General features: G+C 34.4%; 1 protein-coding gene across 1 annotated transcript; it reads left to right on the top strand.

Moving 5' to 3' along the window:
* Nucleotides 1–13,221: 13,221 nt before the first annotated feature.
* LOC112291132 (cycloartenol-C-24-methyltransferase 1) lies at nucleotides 13,222–18,405 on the top strand. Its single transcript, XM_090255747.1, has 14 exons — nucleotides 13,222–13,417; nucleotides 13,640–13,748; nucleotides 14,291–14,357; nucleotides 14,568–14,641; nucleotides 15,230–15,314; nucleotides 15,528–15,583; nucleotides 15,797–15,851; nucleotides 15,981–16,028; nucleotides 16,312–16,395; nucleotides 16,528–16,644; nucleotides 16,901–16,984; nucleotides 17,325–17,450; nucleotides 17,696–17,793; nucleotides 17,898–18,405. Exons 2-14 carry the CDS (start codon nucleotides 13,666–13,668, stop codon nucleotides 17,956–17,958), a joined length of 1,038 nt encoding a protein of 345 aa, XP_090111873.1. The 5' UTR covers nucleotides 13,222–13,417; nucleotides 13,640–13,665; the 3' UTR covers nucleotides 17,959–18,405.
* Nucleotides 18,406–19,762: the final 1,357 nt, after the last annotated feature.

Here is a 19,762-nt window from a genome sequence, read left to right as displayed (position 1 = left end):
TTTGGCCTTCAAATCTTGCTCCATTTCTCCATAAAGGCTACCAAAGTGGTAAAATTTATTTTTACCAAGATCGTAAAAATTACTCTAAAAATTCATAAAAAACTCTAAATAAATTCTAAATAAAATCTGAAGAATTCTATAATATTTTTATAATGAAAATATCCATCTAAGGCTACATTTTTCTACCTTGGTGATTTTTGATAATAATAAAAATCAATTTAAATCCACTATAAAGCCTATTTTTTTTATACTAATAATTAAAATGACATGAGGTTCTTTCTCATGTTTTTTCTAACTACTAACATTTATAATTTTTATAATTATTACATATAGATAGAAGACGAATATAAATATTGGTCTTAATAAATAATTCTTACTATTCAACAATGAATAAAAATACTAAACCAACATAGATAATTTCCTCCAAGACTTACTAAGACTCCATTTCTACCATTAATATTTTAATTTTCTATTTCTCTAAGGATTTCTATACTACTTACTATATATTGTGATTTAAAGCATCCTAAATGCATATTTTTATCCTAATATAATAAGTGAATTTATTTGATGACTTACAGCAATCATTTTGGATAATTGCAAGATTTGTCTTGAATTCAATCGATTATATGATGTAAACTTTTAGAATCAATATTGTTGCTAAATGTAGCAATTATTGAGTGTGAGAAGGACCATTCACTTATCAAATTATGTGAATATTTGGCTACAATATATAGTACTAAGTATATTAATAATCTACTTCTACTATTATAATTCCACAAGATAATGATAGATCCAAATTAGCATATCATACATGTGAACTCTACATCCAACTACATGAAATAAGAATTAAACCATTGAGATTAGACCACATTCAAATATGAGAAATTAAAATATGAGCAATCATCTACTATCATAGGTTGCAACTTCTAATCTTCATAATTTATTGATGCCAATCAAAACATCAACCTACTAATTGTATGCTCAAATAATTGTGTTGGAATTTATTGATGACTTTCTTCTATTGTACTAATCTTTTTTAGTGCCTTTATGAAAGGCTAGTCCAATTGCATACCAAGACATCATTGGAACTATATTCCAATAATTCATATTGCATCTCATAAAAAGAAATAAAAAATAATTTTTTTTATTGGAGATAGCCATAAATAATATAAAAAATAAAAATAAATAAAAAAACATATCTTTTTTAGTACATTACAACTAAAAAAATCAACCTTTGATTTGTACGTTGTTGTAATATCTATTGTATTATTTGAAAATGCATCGGGTATCTAGCTGAAGAAGATGAAGTTGTATTTTACAAATATTCAAGAAATCCTAGTAGGTTTCAATCTTTTAAATACAAAGTAATTAAAATTTCAATTCAAAAGTACTTAAAGCCAATACAAAGTGCTCAAAAACACCCTTTTTAATAACCTTGACTATAAAAAAATTCCAATTGCCTTATTACTTTCATTATTGGGTAATTTCAACTTCTTCTTGTAAGCCCTAATCTTAATCAATGAAGTTTAGTAAGCTACGACTTCTAATTTTGTTATCTATTTAGTATAATTTTTTTTTATACAAATGCCAATATAAGTCTTCTACATGCTCAAAAGAAATTCAATCCAATCTAATTTATAAATTATGAATAAAAAGCCTAAACATTGTATTGATGTTACTTAACTACTAATTTGAAAATTGATGCAAATATTCCAATAGTGATTTTTCCTTCTCCAATTATTAACTTCGATTCAAAATTAATATATATCTTAAGCTTAAAGTTTTCTACTACTATTCTAAATTTTACTTTAATCCAACTAATAAATCTTTAGATATCATAGAAATCCTATCCAATCATAAATTACTAATTTTTAATAACCTCTTATATTAAAATCCAAATATTTTTCAATTTTATTATTAGATTAATATAAAATTTTACATATACTTAGCACATCTAATCAACTAAGCACTATCAAATTTTTAACTATAGATGTAATACCAATTGTACAAGCTAGCTAAGAGTACTAGCCTTAATTGTATTGTATAAATTCCAAATCATTGATATAAATCCTAAATTTGAATAAAAATTGCATAGTGATTTTAAATCCTTTGAAAATAAGCCCTATATTTTTAAAGTTAACTTAAAGCTAGCTCACCAACTCTAATTGTTGATCTTCAAATACTCTCGTATTTTGTCCTAGGCGGTCATTTTAATAGCTAAAGGTTTGATTTCAACCCTGTCCTACAAATGGTCGATCTCTACGTATCAATTTAACCCAACTTAGGGATTTTTTAATCCAATCCTACCCTCAATTTAACCTTAGTATCAACCATGCTAATTATTTACTACTTTTAATCTGATTTTATCAATTTATGGCCTTTCTAAGGCAATAAAAGAGTTTCTACATTCTTAAAGATAAAATTATTAACCAACCTTTAATCTATTAGCTATTAAGACAAGAAAATAAATTAAGAGGCTTTGATAAAAGCCATGTTTAAATATCTTAAATTATTATTAAATCAAGATGATTAAATATTAATTAGAAATTTATTTTTGATTATATTTTTATTATAGAGTCGTGTTTCAACCCAACAACTTGAGTCCATAATAATTAGAATCTAGTACCAAGTGTACTAATCCATAACTCTTAAGACTCTGCCTTAGTACCTAACTATGGAAGAAGACAAAGGGTGCCGCCATGCAAGTCCTAATAGAATAAGAACACCAAATTTTGTTGCATTTAGGATATAAAATACCATCAACAATAAAGAATAGAAGCTACGATTCTTAGTTAGACAATATCCATAATATCTATAACTTTAGCAATAATAAAAAGGCTTTTCATACAATCGCCCTCAACTACTATAAGCTTCCTTTCTTAGGTGTAAAATTCTTGAAAGACTATAGAAAATACTAAGGTGATGCACCACAACACCTTCACAAAATAAGAAAAAACTCCATTGCTACACCAAAAGAATATACAACCATATATATATATATATATATATATATATATATTAACTATTAATAAAATAGTTTTTTCTTTTCTTTTGATTGTGAAAAATACTCCTATTGGCCATCATCTAATATTAATTATAAAAAAATACCTATTCATTATAAAAATTTCTCTGAATGAATTCTACTTAGGCTGCATATTTGCCATGAACAATTTATTTTTTATTTTTTTTCTAAAAATTCTACTACTAAATCATAAAATTTATGATTTTAAGCACAATAAGTGTATTTTTATACTAAATATTCAAGTGAATTAATTTAATGATTCACATATGGAACCATTTGAAATAACTCAAAGAGGCAAAGAATCCAAAAATCTTGTGACCTTGTAGGTTGTATAATAAATCAACAAAGATGCTGGTAATTTCGTGTCCCAATCCCTTTTTGAATCTTGTACTATTTTTCTTAGGATATTTACTAAGATTTACTTCACTCTTTTCTTATAACTGTTAGTTTATAGATAATAATAAATAGTCATACAATAGTTTATATTAAATCTATTAGTCATTTCTTCTATCACATTATTCAAGAAGTATGTTCTTCAATTGCTAATAAAAAATTTGAGACAATTAAATTGAGTAATAATTTGATCATATATAAAATTAGCTATATGGATAGTATCATTAATTTTGATAATTCTTACTTTAGGCTATTTTGTTAAATATTTTGTGGCTACTACAATATGTTTCATCTCTCTTGAAGAATTAGGATGAACTTTTCTTATATAATCAATCTTCGATTTTTCTAAGAGAACTAAAAGTAAGGATATGTAAAAAAGAAGTGCCATATGAAAATCATTTTTTGCATAATATTGATAAGCATTATATCTTTTAGCATAATCATGCGTATCTTAAAACATGGTAAGCTAATAATATTTGGCTTTCATTGCCTTTTAAGCTATCAATCTATCTGAAAAAAGTCCTCCATATGTACTATTATAGCATACTATTAATATGGTTAGTACTTTATCAACTGATACATATCATTTGACAAGACCATCTACTCTTTGCTAATATAATTATTTTACTATAATATTAAAATGAGTGCCATTAATTCTAATCTTATATTGTTTATGTTTGAAAAATTCTTTCAAAAATTGATTAGAATTCAAAAAATTTGCAATGTAATTGTACCAAGTAGGATGAATGGAAATATTAAAAAAAGATTCATTTACCAAGTTGTCATCAATAAAAATAGGCCTTAATTCTCTTTCTAATCTTCAAAGGTGATCGGCTTGATTATAAATTTTTTAAATTTGTATTCTACTTTGAAATCAAATTATCCTAATGATAATATCCATCGAGCTATATGACTACTCAAATCTACTTTATTAACTAGATATTTAATGGCCATATGATCAACAAAAAATATCACAAATTTTAATGAAAGGTAATTCCAAAATTTATTCATAGAAAAGACTATGGCTAAGTATTTTCTTTTTATGGTATTATAATTTTATTCTGCCACATTTAAATTTTTATTAGAAAATACAATAAGATAATCTTTATATCTACCTTTTGTTGATTGGCATAATAAACTATCTATTGCTATAAATGAAGAATCTCAATAGATATGGAAGAAAGTTTCTAATTAGGAAATTTTAAAAGAAAGCAAGAGCTTAATACTATTTTTATCCACTTAAATTTAATCAAATTTATTTTGAAGTTGATAGTAAATAAAACATTTGTAGCATAATTGGAAATTAATTCTCAATACCATCCAAAATGTCCTAAGATCATTTCTACCCCCTTAACATTTATAGGAAGTTGCATTTTAACTATGACCTCTATTTTTTCTAAGTCAAGTTTTCTTCCTTCTTAAAAAACCACATAATCCTAAAAAACATCCTTTTAGACCTTTAAGTATATTTTATCTATATTTAAAGTAATTTCTATTTTTCTATATCTTTCTAAAGTTTCTTCTATATATTTTAAATGGTCTTTGGCATTGAATTGGATACTAAAATTATTTATGAATAGGACTTTATTCATACTAAAATAAGGTTATAGCTTATTAGAAGGCAAAAGGAATATCATAAAGTTCAAAAGGCATGACCAAAGAAATGAAAGTACCACAAAGAGTGATAAAAGCCATTTTATAGCAATATTCTAGGACTATAGCAATTTGATTATAATCCAAATATCCATCCATAAATATATAGGTTTTGTAACTCACTACTTCATCTAAAATACTATTAATAAAAAGAAGAAAAAAATGGTCTTTTTGGGTGTGCTTATTGAGTTTTCTATAATCTATATGCACTCTTAATTTACCGTTCTTTTTCTTCATAAGGACCATAGAAAAGATCCAATCTATTATTTCTATTGACTTAATAAAATCAGCTTGTAACAATTTTTTCAACTCTCTTTTAATAATCAATTGGAATTGAAAGGTTTTATATATTTTTTTTTGTCTAATTGCCTTGGCATCAAAAATAAAGAGAATGTGATATTAAATCACCTTAGGTGGTATATCTTTCAAATCCTTGTAGAACCATGCTAAAACATTGTGATACTTTATGATCAAATTATGATATCTAAATACCTTCTCTTCATTCAAATGAGCTCTAATTTTAATGTTCTTGGATTCTTCTCTTTTATGAAAAATATCTATGAGTTTCTATTTAAATTATTATATTAGAATGTTTTTTGAAGAATTTCTATACATATTATTAGTTATAAAGGAATAATTGATAATTCCATTGCCAATCAAAATTTTCAATACAATATTTTGAAATCTAAGAGGTGAAACTAACTCATCATCTCTTTTAAGGACTTCAATTTCTTCTTTTAATATCCCATTTGCATTAATTCAAATGACTTTGGTATCTTCAACTTCCACAATTTTCAGCATTCTTTGCATAAAATCTAGTGATTTAAAATAATCAAAATTGGAGTTAAGATGATTGTCTAATCATTATTTGAATTTTCCATTATTCTTTCAATAATAGAGATTGGAACCTAGGGATTCTATTTTCTTTGAACTTTGATTAATTAAATCAACTACTTTTATTAAATTACTATGTTTTTTAATTTATTATATATACTTTCAAAAATTGATGGAATTATTTTTTCATTGATCAAATACAAGTCATATAGATATTTTGGTTCTATTTTTCCATAGTCCAAAGATAATATGGAGTTTATCTCCTCCCCAATTGACTATGGCTTTTGAATCCCTCAACCATGGCCTATCAAGCAATAAAGAAAAAAAAAATCCTTTGATGTATGCATTCAAATGACATGGTATATCAAGGCATATTCTTTTCTTTCAATCCATGTCTTACAATTTTCTATTTTACCTACTAAAATAGATGGGATTTTATTTTCTATCTTGATAATAAAATAAAATGAATTAAAGATATTTAGTCTTAGTTTTTCTATGGTTTTAAAAGACATGATATTCAAACTACTACTACTATCTACAATGGTATAAGAAATTATTTTATCTATAATAGAAACCTCAATTTTTATTACCTTCATTTCACTTTGTTTAGTATAGGCATCTATTTTTGCCATCACCTTATTCTTAAGTCTTTTTTATTTCTTTTAGAAATATAGGTCTTTAATACCTTCCTAATCATTAGAAAAATTTCCAATAGTTGAGCAAAGGTGATATTAGCCTTTAATTTGCTACGACCACCTCATAAATTATATTCTCATATGTTAGATTTATCCACAGCTTTATATTGAAGGAAGTCAATCATCAAGATTTTGGAACCTTCTTAACTATAGTTATCCACATTAATACTTGGCTCATATTCTACCTCTAGATTTTAAAAAGTTAATTCTTCTACCAAAAGATCAAATCTCATAGATTTAATCACGTTATTTTGAATTACCTTTATTGTATTTTTTGTGACTTATTCTAAATCTAAGAAGCAAGATAGACTCTCTAAGAGACTACTCTCTTCTTCTTAATAGACAAGTAAAGATGTGGCCCTAGATCTAGTCATTATCATTAGGGCTAATACCATAAGTAAGTTCTTTTCCTTTAATTAATTTTTTTCAAAGATTATTAGATTTAATTTGAAAAAAAAGACTTCATTGATACCAAGTTGGGCAAAATTTTGAATAGGTTTCAACTTTTTTATGTCTAAGATACATTTCTCATATCTTGAGATCTTTGGCCATTTTTTGGTTGATTAGAAGAATTTTAATATTTATTAGGATTTAATGAAATATATCAAGAACTAATTTGAAGCCCACTATGCACATTTTCATTCTGTTAAATTTTTTTTTACAATTATAATACAAATTTGGGGGCCTTAGATTATTATATGTTGAAGTTGTCTTGCTTTTCTACAATTATAAAATGACTATTCAGGATAATTACTAAGTGGAGGTTATAAAGAAACTAATATATTTGATTTTCTACAAAATTTTGTGAAATGATTACTACCACAATTTTTCCATTTTACTTGGTTTTTAATCCAACATTGACTAGATAGATGTCTTTTCTTACAAAATATATAAAATTCTATTTGTTATCTTGTGTGATTCATAGGAACTTGGTTTCTAGTATTAAATCCTTGTTGCCTTAAATTATGTCCTTGAAAGATTTGATTTTTGTATCAAGAGGCATATAATAGAGAATGATGGTTTTTTGTAAGAATGGAATTACAAAATTAGGCCAAATGCCCTGATTATCCACATTGAATACACCATAATTCTATTGTATATCTTTCTAACTCAATGGAAAGTGGAAGACGATTGAAGTTGGAATTTCTACCTAATCAAGCTAGTTATTCCATCATCAACTTCATTTCATGAAAAATTTGGATTTGGAATTATAACTAGGATGCCTTCATTTTTTTTTGTAAAACTTCCTTCTATCTATTATTCTCAATAGGATAGATCAAAGTCAATGAAAGAAGTGGAGGTCTAATATTTAAAGATACTAGATAGGCTCCTAAGATTGTAGGAACTAATAGTGATCGTTCATGCAATTAGGAGCTTGATGCATAAGGATTCCTACCATATATGAGTATGAAATTAGAGATATTGTAGTCTTTTTTATGCCATAGCCTTTCATGCTCTTTGTTGATTTGTTCTACTTCTTTTATTGTATACTTGGCTTCTATAAGATCTTTAGGATGTACATAGAGGATTTCTTCAATAGTTTCCTCTTTGGCAAATCCTTGAATGAAGAAATGTTTCAAGATATCATTAATGAACAATTTTTTTTTTAAAGTTCCTACAAATCTTGTCACTACTAATTCAAAACACCAAATATATGATGTAATGTCTTCATCTTTCCTTTATCTAAGGGAGGATAAAATAGTTAAGATTGTGTTTTGCACTTCAAGTCCTCTAGCATCCAAAACTTTTATATCATATATTGCACAATATCTACAACATTATTGTAGTCATATATAATAGTATAGCAGTACAACCCAACTAAATTTTGGTACCTAGCATAGTAGTGTCCAGAACCTAATAGCAAAACAAACTCAAATTGTGATTTTTTTCTTTTTTTTTTTTCTTTTTTTTTGATTTACTTCATTCTAAATCGGTATACCACAAATTGAAGAGAAAGAGAGATTCTTCTCAAATCAAAGATTAGAAATCTATACTAAACTAAGTCAAGCTATTTTTTACACTACACAGAAAGAATCAAAGAGTGCAAGTATAAAAATAAGAAAAAATCATAAAGCTTTATTAAAATGGCTAAAATACCATAGCTAAGTGTGAGTCACACAAATGACTCACAAATTTTTTTAATACAAGAAAGACACTTGTACTACTTTAAGTCACTATTTTAATGAATTCATATAGGAGTTTTGATATATATATATATATATATATATATATATATATATATATACAATAAAATGTTAGTTGCAAGAATGAATCTCTTGTAAAGTTGTCCTTGAGAAGGGATTTTAAACTATATATTCTTTCTTTAGATTAGCCAATAAAAAATTAAGATTTTTAATACTAGTCTTATTTCCATTATATGTTCAATGGAGCTAGAATTCAAATGGGATCCTTGATCCAAAACAACCCGAAAGGAAAAAATAAGATTAAAAAAAAAAAAAAAAAAAAAAAAAAAACTTTGTAGCTTTAGACAACTACATAAAAAAGAGTTAATAGATTAGAAAAGAAAAAAAAAAAAAAAAAAAAAAAAAAAGAAAGAATTGGGAAAAAATAAAAGATGGATGGATGCCTCCGAATTTTGGCAGCCTCTCTACCAATAGGAGTCCGGACCGCCCTGGATCCACTCTCTCTCTTCTTTGTTTTTTCTGTCTCACAGCTCACGAACTCTGACACTTTGGAAGGATTTTTTTTTTTTTTTTTTTTTCTTTTTCTTTCTCTCTCTTGCCTCCTCCATGTAGTGGGCATGCTGCGGTGCAGCAACTCCCTTTCTTGTTTTTAGTTATGGTGTGCATTTTTGTTCTGGGTCTCCAAAGTTTAGGATGGTTGCGGAAGGTCGCTCTCTTCTTTGATGTCGTTGCAGCGGTTGAGCGAGTTGGAACAAGATCCACATTTATTGGTGTGCAGTCGACTGTGAAGATTATATTTAGTGGTAGAGACAACAATTCTACAGTCAATGGCTGCCTTGTTCTCTATAATTATGACGTTACGGCTAGAGGTCTTGTGGATCTAGTTCCTCGAGTTGTTGGATGGTAGCTAGCATATGCATTTGATTCCCTCAATTGGCAGATGTTTTGTTATCAATATATGAAGTTGCAAAAAGGTCTTTTCAAGGACAGGAGGAGCCCTACCCAAGCTAGTTGGTCTAGGCTTCTCAAAACATTCCCTATTCTCAATTTTTGCAGATGTGAAGCTGAAGGTTTTTCCCTTAGTGAAGGTTACAGTATAACTGTCACAACCACCAAGAGTCACATCAGAGTAGTTTGCAATCCATATGAGGCAATACATCAAGTTACATATGCAATTCATAACAAAGGCCACAACAATCCTTGGATCTAATTCTAGCCGCAATTTGTGAGATCTAGTACTCGAACATGAAAGCAACTTGGAGCTGTTGATCCACTTCAGCGCTAGCGTATGCAATTCAAAAGCGATTCAGGCTGCGATGAGATTGTGATGGTGGATTGCGTTAAGCTGCCATTTACTTTCAAGGAGGTCGGTATGTGGTGTTGGAGTGCAATAGAATCACTCAAGGGACGGTGATCATTAACAAGTTATAGATCTAGGCTATGAGATAATTAGGTTAGAGGTGCAGAGTTTAAATTCATGTGTTAGTACTGAGCAGCGAGGAGGTGATGGTTGGGCACTTGGATCGTTAATCCAGTCACCCAACAACTCTTGCGCAAATTCATAAAATTTCAGTAAATCTATACACAGGGAGAATTACCCAGAGCTACAAGAACCTCTAAGACCAACTTGTGATTGTAAACTTGTAGGAATAATTTGGCATGTCCATTGCTGCAATATTAACTCAATTCAACTTTGATCGCGAAGTCCACTCAGAGGCGTTGACGGAAAGGTAGAGCAACCTGTAGGTTGCGATTGAAGGGAATTCAGTGTGGTAAGTTGAGAGTATGACGGAAGACTACTGGCCAAGGAAGACTATATTACTGGCAGAAGGCGGTCTTATTTACGTAGTGATTGGTTTAAAAATGGGAGCATTGGGAGCAATAAATCAAGGTGGAGGCATCCCAAATTCACCCTCAATTCCAGAAATTTGAATGAATTAAGTTACCAGTAAGGAATCAATTAGGCTAAGATGCAATTAAATTAGAGTTTGGAATGAATTATTTTGGGCGGATTTTAAAATTTGGATGAACTTAGTTTAGATATGGATGATAATTTATAGATGAATGGTACTTTAAATTGGATAAATTTTTATTTATAGATGAAAAGTTATTCTTGGATGAAAACTTGATTGTAGAAGAGAAATTGCTTTAGATGAATTTTTAAATTTTTGAGGAATCTAATACTAGAAAAAAATTAAAATTAAAATTGCGTGAATTGAAAATTGATTCATAAGAAAAAGAGAAATTATTGCTATGTGTGTGATTGTGAGTTATGCAAGTGATTTGTGTTGTTGTTGTTGGATGTGTGATGATAAAATTCAATTAATATTTTAAGCCCTAGGATCTTGAGCAAGAGTTAGAGGATTTTTTTTTTTACTCACAATAAGAGGGTTGTAGGACTTATTGGATGTTATTTATAAGATAATCATAAAATGGTAGAATTAGGAATTAATTAAAATTGTTGTGGATCAAAGTAGGTTTCTAACTTGTAAGGGATTATTTAAGTTCATACTAAGCAAATCCTTACAACAAGTTCTCTCACTCTCAAAATTACTCACAAGATTTGACTTGACAAGAATGTCAAGTTAAGGGTTTTTTTCTGCTTAAATACTCAAATCCTAATTGATATGAACAAAGTCAACTAACAAAAAAACTATCAATAGATGAAAAACCACTAATTATACTAAATTACATGCATTTGAGGGAATTTGGTACTTGATGCCATATCATGTGACAAAACCAATATTGCTTAATAGTCTTTATTTAATATCCTAGCCTACATACTCATTTTATAGAAGATTTAATATTCAAACATTAGAATAATAAAAGAGATCTTTAATTTCTTGCATTCAACTGAGGTATATCAACCTATTAGACTATCATAAGTAGAATTCAAAGTTTGATTAAGCTTTTTATCTCATTCACACTTTAAACCAAATACCAAGCCTTGTCTTAGATTCTCTTCAATGTATTGATTATTAATGACTTGCAAAGGGTAATCCAACAATAAAGATTCAAAATAAATAATATGATTAATCTTTCTAAAGAAAATAAAGATTTTTGACTATGCAACCAAATCTTTCTATTGCTAAAGAAATATTTAGACTTATCTTTATTGTTGTCTTAAGGTGTTTTACTTGGACAAGATATTTAAGTCTACCACCAATTCTATAGGCGTGCCTTATAGAAGTGTCTAAGGATACCTTCTATATAGGATAGGAGCAATGTTGAGTAACTCCATTAACTTAGTTGTGGATTTTACTAACATGGTTAAAGGTGACAACATCCTACTTCTTATTGTTGCATAGTTCTCTTAGTTGCCTTATTTATAATATGCAATCTAATTTAAGATTGACTTAATGGGGGCCATAGCAATATTACATTTAAGCTTATTTCAACTATTAATAGCTATTTCTATCATCATCTAGTTTAGATAAATTTTTATTTAATAATTTTTTAGTTGAAAAAAATATTATATATATATATATATTTTTTATTCTGAATAAATTTGAAACATTAAATTATTTTTATATTTTATTTTATGATTTTAAATTTATTGATTTCAATTATTATTTATTAAAAATAATATTTATATTATTATATTTTTATATATATAAATAAAAAATATTAAGATGCATTTATACAATTACCAATTTTTTTTATAATTGACTATAACATACATTCAAAAAGAATATATATATATATACATATATATACAAAAACAATACATTTTAAAATATGCATACATATATATACAAAAACTACACATTTTAAATTGTCTGAGTCATGTACATGTAAATATTTAGACAAAAATTGATGCACAATACTGCAATACAAAAACAAGTTTTACAGTCTTCATATTTTATATACAATACTAAAATTTAAAAATTGTCATAGAATTTTGTTTTAAAAAAATACACAAGTTCTTCAAGCAACTCATTTAAAATGTTTCACTTTTAACAAATTTCACTACCGCATCGGACCTCAGGATTGTGACGATCACCAATGCAGAACCCTCGAGATCTACAGAGAATCTTCTGAACAAACTCTGTCCTCCCAATCAACTCAGAAAACTAGTTTTCGCATTTTTCGAGGTCAAATGAAAACGAACTTCAGTACACGGAGCAGGACTGCGAAGAATACAAATGCAGTATTCAAAAAGTAATTAACATAAGTGACACGGAATCCCCCCATTGGGCAACACAACAAGAACCCAAGGGAGCGGTGAGACCTCCGTTCTCACGCGCTCCAGGGTCCGAGCCTCCCCAAGGCACCACCCCCCAGCTTTCGAGGAAGCTCCCTGTGCACTTAAGTGGAACGGCGTGGGGTGGGATGAGATGGGCCGGCCTCGTCAGATCCGGGCTGGTATGGGGAATGGGGGCTCAGGGGAAGAGCACACGGATGGCAGAGAGGGAGAGATGATGCGATGATGCGATGATGCAAGCGGGGTGAAGCATCTCGCCCCTGCCTGCTCTCATTCTCATGCTCCGCCCCGCTTTTCGCTGCTAAATCCTTGCGCCTCCACTGTGTGCTCCCCTGGTCTTGAATACGGGTTTAGTGGGTGGGTTCCTTCACACTGCTTTCCACGCCCCACTCTGTTTCATCGACCGAGAGTTGTGTGGCACTTCACTGCAGCAGCTCTTTGCGTGGTCCTGTTTCCCTCGGCGTCCACAGAGGTTGTGCACATTGTCCTCGACCTGTCCCAGTTCCGTTCGATACGTCCGTGGATCCGAGTGCGGTGTTGGTTGTTTGTTGTTTTGCAGATGTATGAGGAGGGGATGTTCAGACGCTGCTGTGTTGTGTGTATGAAGATCAGTGGTTGACGAGAGAGTGAGGTTGTGTTGGAATGTGGCAGTTTGTTTTCTTTTTTTACTGATGTGGGTTTTGTGGTGGTGAAGGTTTGTGGGTGCAGAAGTTGGCAGATATGGCGAAGGAAGGGGCGAGGCATTTGGTGAGCAACATTGGCGGAGTTTTGCCGAAACATGAGGTCCTCAAGTCGACTGAAGAGTACGTTTCGTTCTTGTTGCATCTTTCTTGCTTGGTTGAGGCGTAAATTAGGTGCTTGGGATCTGTGTTGTAGTCGATGGAAGGGTTGTTGTGTGCATGCTCCTTTGCATGCATTTCTTCGCCATTGTAGGATCGGTTGTTTTGGGGGCTTGGGGACGGCTTCCAGGTTGTCGCGAGTCTGCTCAGTGCATTCTTTCAAGTTGCTACTAGCTGCCGGTGTTCGATTCCGTTCACGTCATAGAACATGTGATGAGAAATCCGTTAACGCTATTGGGTAGCCATCGACGAGCAGGACGTTACAGACCTGGTATAGGACAGTGGTGTGCAGAATTAGTTCATGAGATCACTTGGCCATTGTTTGGAGGTGGTAGGACTGCTAGTCGGCGTGTGTCAACGTACTGCGAATCAAGCAAGATCCAGTGGGCGGGCAACATGTATCCGGGATTGTCAAGAAGAGCTACTATATAGCAGCGTTTATGGTGAGGTTGGAGAGAATGTCGGAGTTGTGGGAGGTAACAGATGTGTCTGGCGTGGTGATGCAGGTACGAGAAGTATCATGCTATGCACGGAGGCGACAAAGAAGCAAGAAAGAGCAATTACACTGACATGGTGAGCTCGTTTTACTTTTCGCGTGTGCATCGGTCTTGAGGTCGTGCAGGTGATTATAGTTTTGGTTTGCTGTTTCTCCTTGTAGTGTGTTGTGTTTTGCGGCAGTGTTTGTGGATGGTCCTCTGACAGCGGTTAATGTGGAGATCGGATAGGGGATGTTACTTTGCGGAGTATACAAGCCTCACTTTTGTCTGTTGCCTTTGTTGTCAGGTGAACAAGTACTACGACCTTGTTAACAGCTTCTACGAGTATGGGTGGGGAGAGTCTTACCACTTTGCCAACAGGTGATTATTAACGTCTGCTTGGTCTCAAATCGTGGAACATGGTCGGAACACTTGTATAGCCTAAGATGACTCGGGTCCGGATCCAACATTTCCACCGACTTCCAGGTTCAAGGGAACAAGGCGGCATTTGTGGGACTCTTGGGTTTCACATCGTGCATCTTTCTGACAAAGCTGTAGAGAGTTACACTATCACCCTGAAATTCAGGAGTGGTGGGCAGCGTAGTTCGTTCCTAGTTCCTGCCAAGGAGGAGTTGTCGGAATAATCTGCGTTGGTTGTTTATTTTTGTGGAAGTGCAGTACTGCGTTACTACAGAGTGTGTACGAACGTGTTTGATACTTGTATTTATTGGGTCAATCACAACCTCACACGTGAGTGCCATGAGGAAAGCTTTATCTCGTTAATCTGAGCCTGGAAGGCCTGAAGAGAACTCTGCCATTCAATGTGTCTGAGCGTTCTGTGGTAGTGTTGTGTCGACGTTTAGTGTTAGATGATTTTGTTATTTACATGATACTCTTCGAGAGTTCTGCAAGCAGCACGTGCCAAGCATTGTCATGGCTCATCTGAATGTATGATGTTATTAACCGCAGATGGCGCGGGGAAACGCTTCGTGAAAGCATTAAACGACACGAGCATTTTCTGGCTTTGCATCTTCATTTGAAACCAGGAATGAAGGTAGCATTTTGTTGCTGTGTCGTGAATGCTGTCGATAGTGCGGGTAACAGGCGTGAGCAGGTTGTATCGTGGTTGAGTGCTTGTGGTGGGGTGGGTACTCCCGTTTCTGGAATAGTGTGTGGTACAGTTGGATTCTGTGAAGCGGTGCAATTTTGAGCAACGCTGGCCTTGAATGTATGAGGAGGTTTCTGACACGATTACTGGCTTGGTCAGGTGTTGGATGTCGGGTGTGGAATTGGTGGTCCTGCTCGTGGAATCGCGGCATTTAGGCGAGTTCTCTGCTTTTCCACTCTGAACTAGGCAACGTGTTAGGCATGTGAGTTGTTTTAGGAGGTTTTGGAGATGGGGTCGGTTGGTTGATCCAGTTAGTTTGATTGACGCGCAAGGACGCATCACCTGTCAGCAAGATGTGATACATGTTGAAAACATCTAACAGATCGAAAATTGACCTTGTGGTGTGTGCACTGACTTGTGTACTTCAGTGGAGCCTCAGTGACTGGTCTAAACAACAATGACACTCAAATTGCGCGTGGCAAGGTATACTTGTGCTAAGTACTACACAGGGCAGTATCTTTAGTGTAGCAGCATGTTTTGTGTAGTTGTCCGGACTGATAGTTTGGAGTTTCGGGTGTGCATTGACGAAGCTGGATGTGATTGGGTGTTCAGGTTTTGACTGAGAAAGCTGGGCTGAGTCATCTTGTTGACTACATGAAGGTAAGGGTCTTTGCAGTACCTTCCCAACACAGTTTGAATTTGTAGGGACTTGGGACACCTGAGAGGGTAGCGTATGCTAGAACTGTAGTTTCCGGCAACATTGGGAACATATGCTGAATGATGGTACCTTTAGGATTTGGAGGATTATCGTGTTGGAGATTTGATGCGAATGTTAGTGTCGGTGCAAGAGATGCTGAATCTGTGATGATTTTGTTTCGTTGGCACATGGTTCAAAGATTACAGCATTTGCTCAGAATGGGTGACCTGTTGCGGTGTCATGCAGGCCGATTTTATGAAGATACCGGTTGCGGACAACACGTATGATGCCGTTTACACCATTGAGGCTTCCTGTCACGCTCCCGATCCAGTAAGTAGCATTTGGTCATGGTGGCGTGGCTGAAGGAAGTAAGTGAGACCAGTCGGATGTGGATGTTTACTTTGGTGGAGGAATTGTGGAACCGTGTAGATTGATGTGTGCATTTTGACGAATCATGTTCAGGTGGCGTGTTATTCAGAGATTCGGAGAGTTCTGAAACCTGGGCAACTCTTTGCTGGTTACGAGTGGTGCATAACTGACGCGTATAATCCTGGAAACAAGGATCACAAACGCATCAAGGTATTATCCTACACTGCATGAAACACAGCGATTCCCAAGTAGTGCGACATACAGTTGTGATGTGAGGAAGTAGCGTGTTCGTCCGGGAGTTTGCACAGAAGAGAACAGCGGAACACGGCGGAGTGGTGAACGCGGGAGAAGGTGGAGAGAAATGTTAGGGTGCCTTAGTGTAGAGTTGTGTCGTGAGAATGAGCAGGTATTTGATGATTCATGTTGCGTATGAAGCAGTTGTTTATGGTTGAATTTGGTTGCGCAGGAAGAGATTGAACTCGGAAATGGTCTTCCTGACATTCGGTCCACACGTCAGGTTCTTCAAGCCCTGAAAGACGCAGGATTTGAGGTTCGATCTCGTACTTTTCTAGCTTGAGTTAACAGGGATCAATATGTGAACATGGAAGTCTATTTCGATCTCCAGTGAAGAAAATGGAGAAGGCATGAATAGCCTGTACGCTTGCACCCAGACCGCGTCGACATATAGATGCTCATTGATTGTCGCACTGCCAAGGGCAACTTGTATTGTTGGTTTCCAAGTAATCTAGTATGTATCGATTTGAGTTGACGTCTTTTCTTGAAGAAGTAGCAAGCGTGGCAGAACTTGGATTGTAGTTGGTGGCGGGTTGGTTTTGGTACAGGATGATGACGATGTGTTTGGTTTGGTTGTTTGGCCGTTGATTGATCAGATTCTCATGGAAGAGGATTTGGCAAAACATTCGCAAGTGCCGTGGTATCAGCCTTTGGATCCCAACCATTTCTCACTTTCCACTCTTCGGCTTACCCCGATCGGGCGGTTCTTCACTCATAACATGGTTTGTTATTCTTTTGAATCTGCTGTCAACTTTTGATTGGGTGGTAATCATTCCATGCAAATGTGAAGGATGCGTAGGAAGTCAGCGGAGAGTTTATCCGCTTGAGCGGGAAACAACAATCTGGTGTGAGCAGCATTTGTAAACAAGAGCGGGTATAAGTATTGATGTTTGGATGTGGTTCAGTCTTCTGGTACTGATGCTTGGTTTGTTTTTGCGTGGTTGGCTGGGGAACTTGGAACGTGCAGGTGCGTGTGTTGGAAGCTTTGAAAATCGCTCCGGAGGGGAGCGCCAGAGTAAGCACTTTCTTGGAGCAGGGGATGTTCGGACTTGTGGACGGTGGTCGGTGAGTTCCCTTACCGAACGGTTGAATTTGTGCGACATTCTGGACGGTGCGCTTGTTCCAGTGTTGAGGGCATTTTAATGAATGCTGTACCTTGTGTGTTGCAGAATGGAAGTCTTCACGCCCATGTACTACTTTTTGGTGCGGAAACCCTTAGAGTCGAGTTAGTGGAGACAGAAAATTAGGAACAGGAAATGATGCAAATTTATGGATGATTGAAGCATGTAGCTTAATATGGATGGATCACAATGGAAGTCCAAGATTGGATGTCAAGGTTTATCATGTCATAGTTAGTCGATTAGACATCGGCGGGTGAGCTTGGATTCAGAATTTCGAATTAGCAGTGAAAGTGCATCCGTTGGTGCAAAATCGGGCGTTTGACTAGTTTGTGAAAGGGACCGTTGTGATCACATTGCCCAACAGCATTCTTCAGGTGTAGGATATGTTGGGATGCAAGCGTGCTGCAGAATGGGCTATTTGAGCTACCGCACAGGCACGGTCTGATATTGATCTATAGAAAGGAACACATGTTTTTACAACAGTAGCGTTCACATCTGTAATGCTGCATGGACTTGGAATTAGTTGAGTTGTTGCGGCAATTTCCACCTATCAGAACTGGCGTGGTGTCGTGAGCATGTGCGAATGTGAAGTACTGGTGAGGATCAGATTTTTGTGTCGCATTGAATGGTACATTAGAGGTTGACTTGCTGAATACAGTTTTTTAAGATGAGTGATTGAACGTTTGAACTGGTAAAGTAAAAGATTCAGTCGAGTCGCGGAGAGTGATGCAGCTAAACAACCATCGTTGTCGGCGAGCATGGACAGTGGAGGTTTCCAGCTGTGTCACATGGCTGAGATAAATTGGGATTACCGTTTTGGAGTGACGGTGACGAGGAGGATGATGAGCAGGACGATAATGAGCAATGTAACGCCGATGCACGTCCACTACCTGTTGTTTTTGTGATAAAGCACTGCGACCTGCACTTGCCTAGTTCCTCGAGCTCTGTGATTACGATTTGGTCATAATTGATTCAATATATTTAATTCGCTCTTTTAGGACTTGAACCAAGGACGACATGGTTTCGAATATCTGTCTCAACTCAGCTAGGTTCTTCTTTATGTTGTTTTTCAGCATCGTCGCGTTCTTGAATTTCTTTTATCGTATCCACCGATTGGCCTCTCCCTTGCTCCCGAATTGCTCTTCGAAGCTACATCTCACTGTTTCCAGTTTGAATGAGACGTAGCTTTAGTGTCTTCGTCCGCATTTTCGCCTGTGAGTGCGCGATACCTATAGCATTGTGTGGAATTTCAAGTCCCATTCAGCAGTGCTTTGGAAGACACAAAAGTCTTCTCTTTAGGCAGTATCATGGTGCAATCGAAGAACTTTATGACGATGAGTAAGATTTTGTATTCCCACTGATTACCAACGCACCACATTGCAAATGTCTGCTGATTGCTGCAATGCGTCAAAGGCAACTGAGATATGAGGAAATGGGACTGTGTTCAAACTCAGCTATGAAGCACTAGCCCATACTGAGCTGATAAATTGTTGCGAAATCATGTGCCCACATCGTAAACACAAATGTAAGCTGGGAGAAGACCAGGGCACAGTTCCAAGGTTGCACCAATTCAGGTGACGCGGTTTCTCATCCATGCGGTCTACAATGTGTACAACTAAGTTCCGATGTACTGGAAGGTACTATGACATAACGTCGACTACTCATAGATGATCGCCGGCAATCAAAGCGAGGTTACTCAAGCGGACATGAACACACCGAAGGTCGTCAATGTCCTCATGGGGGATGTATGACAGACACAGTGTTGATACAGAGCAGAAACGGAAGCCAATGCTTACCGCCGTGCCAGTCTCCTTGTATTCTTGCATCATGTTGTGCCGAAGGATGGGAAATTGTTGCCTCAGATCCTTGAGATTCTTTCGCAATGTTCTGGTCATGGATGTTCGGGTCAGGTC

The sequence above is a fragment of the Physcomitrium patens genome, chromosome 14 (genome assembly GCF_059467195.1).
Source record: "Physcomitrium patens ecotype Gransden chromosome 14, ASM5946719v1, whole genome shotgun sequence".
In the NCBI taxonomy this organism is placed as follows: domain Eukaryota; kingdom Viridiplantae; phylum Streptophyta; class Bryopsida; order Funariales; family Funariaceae; genus Physcomitrium; species Physcomitrium patens.
The sequence above is the reverse complement of the archived record's forward strand: the minus strand, read 5'-3'. Positions and strand labels throughout refer to the sequence as shown.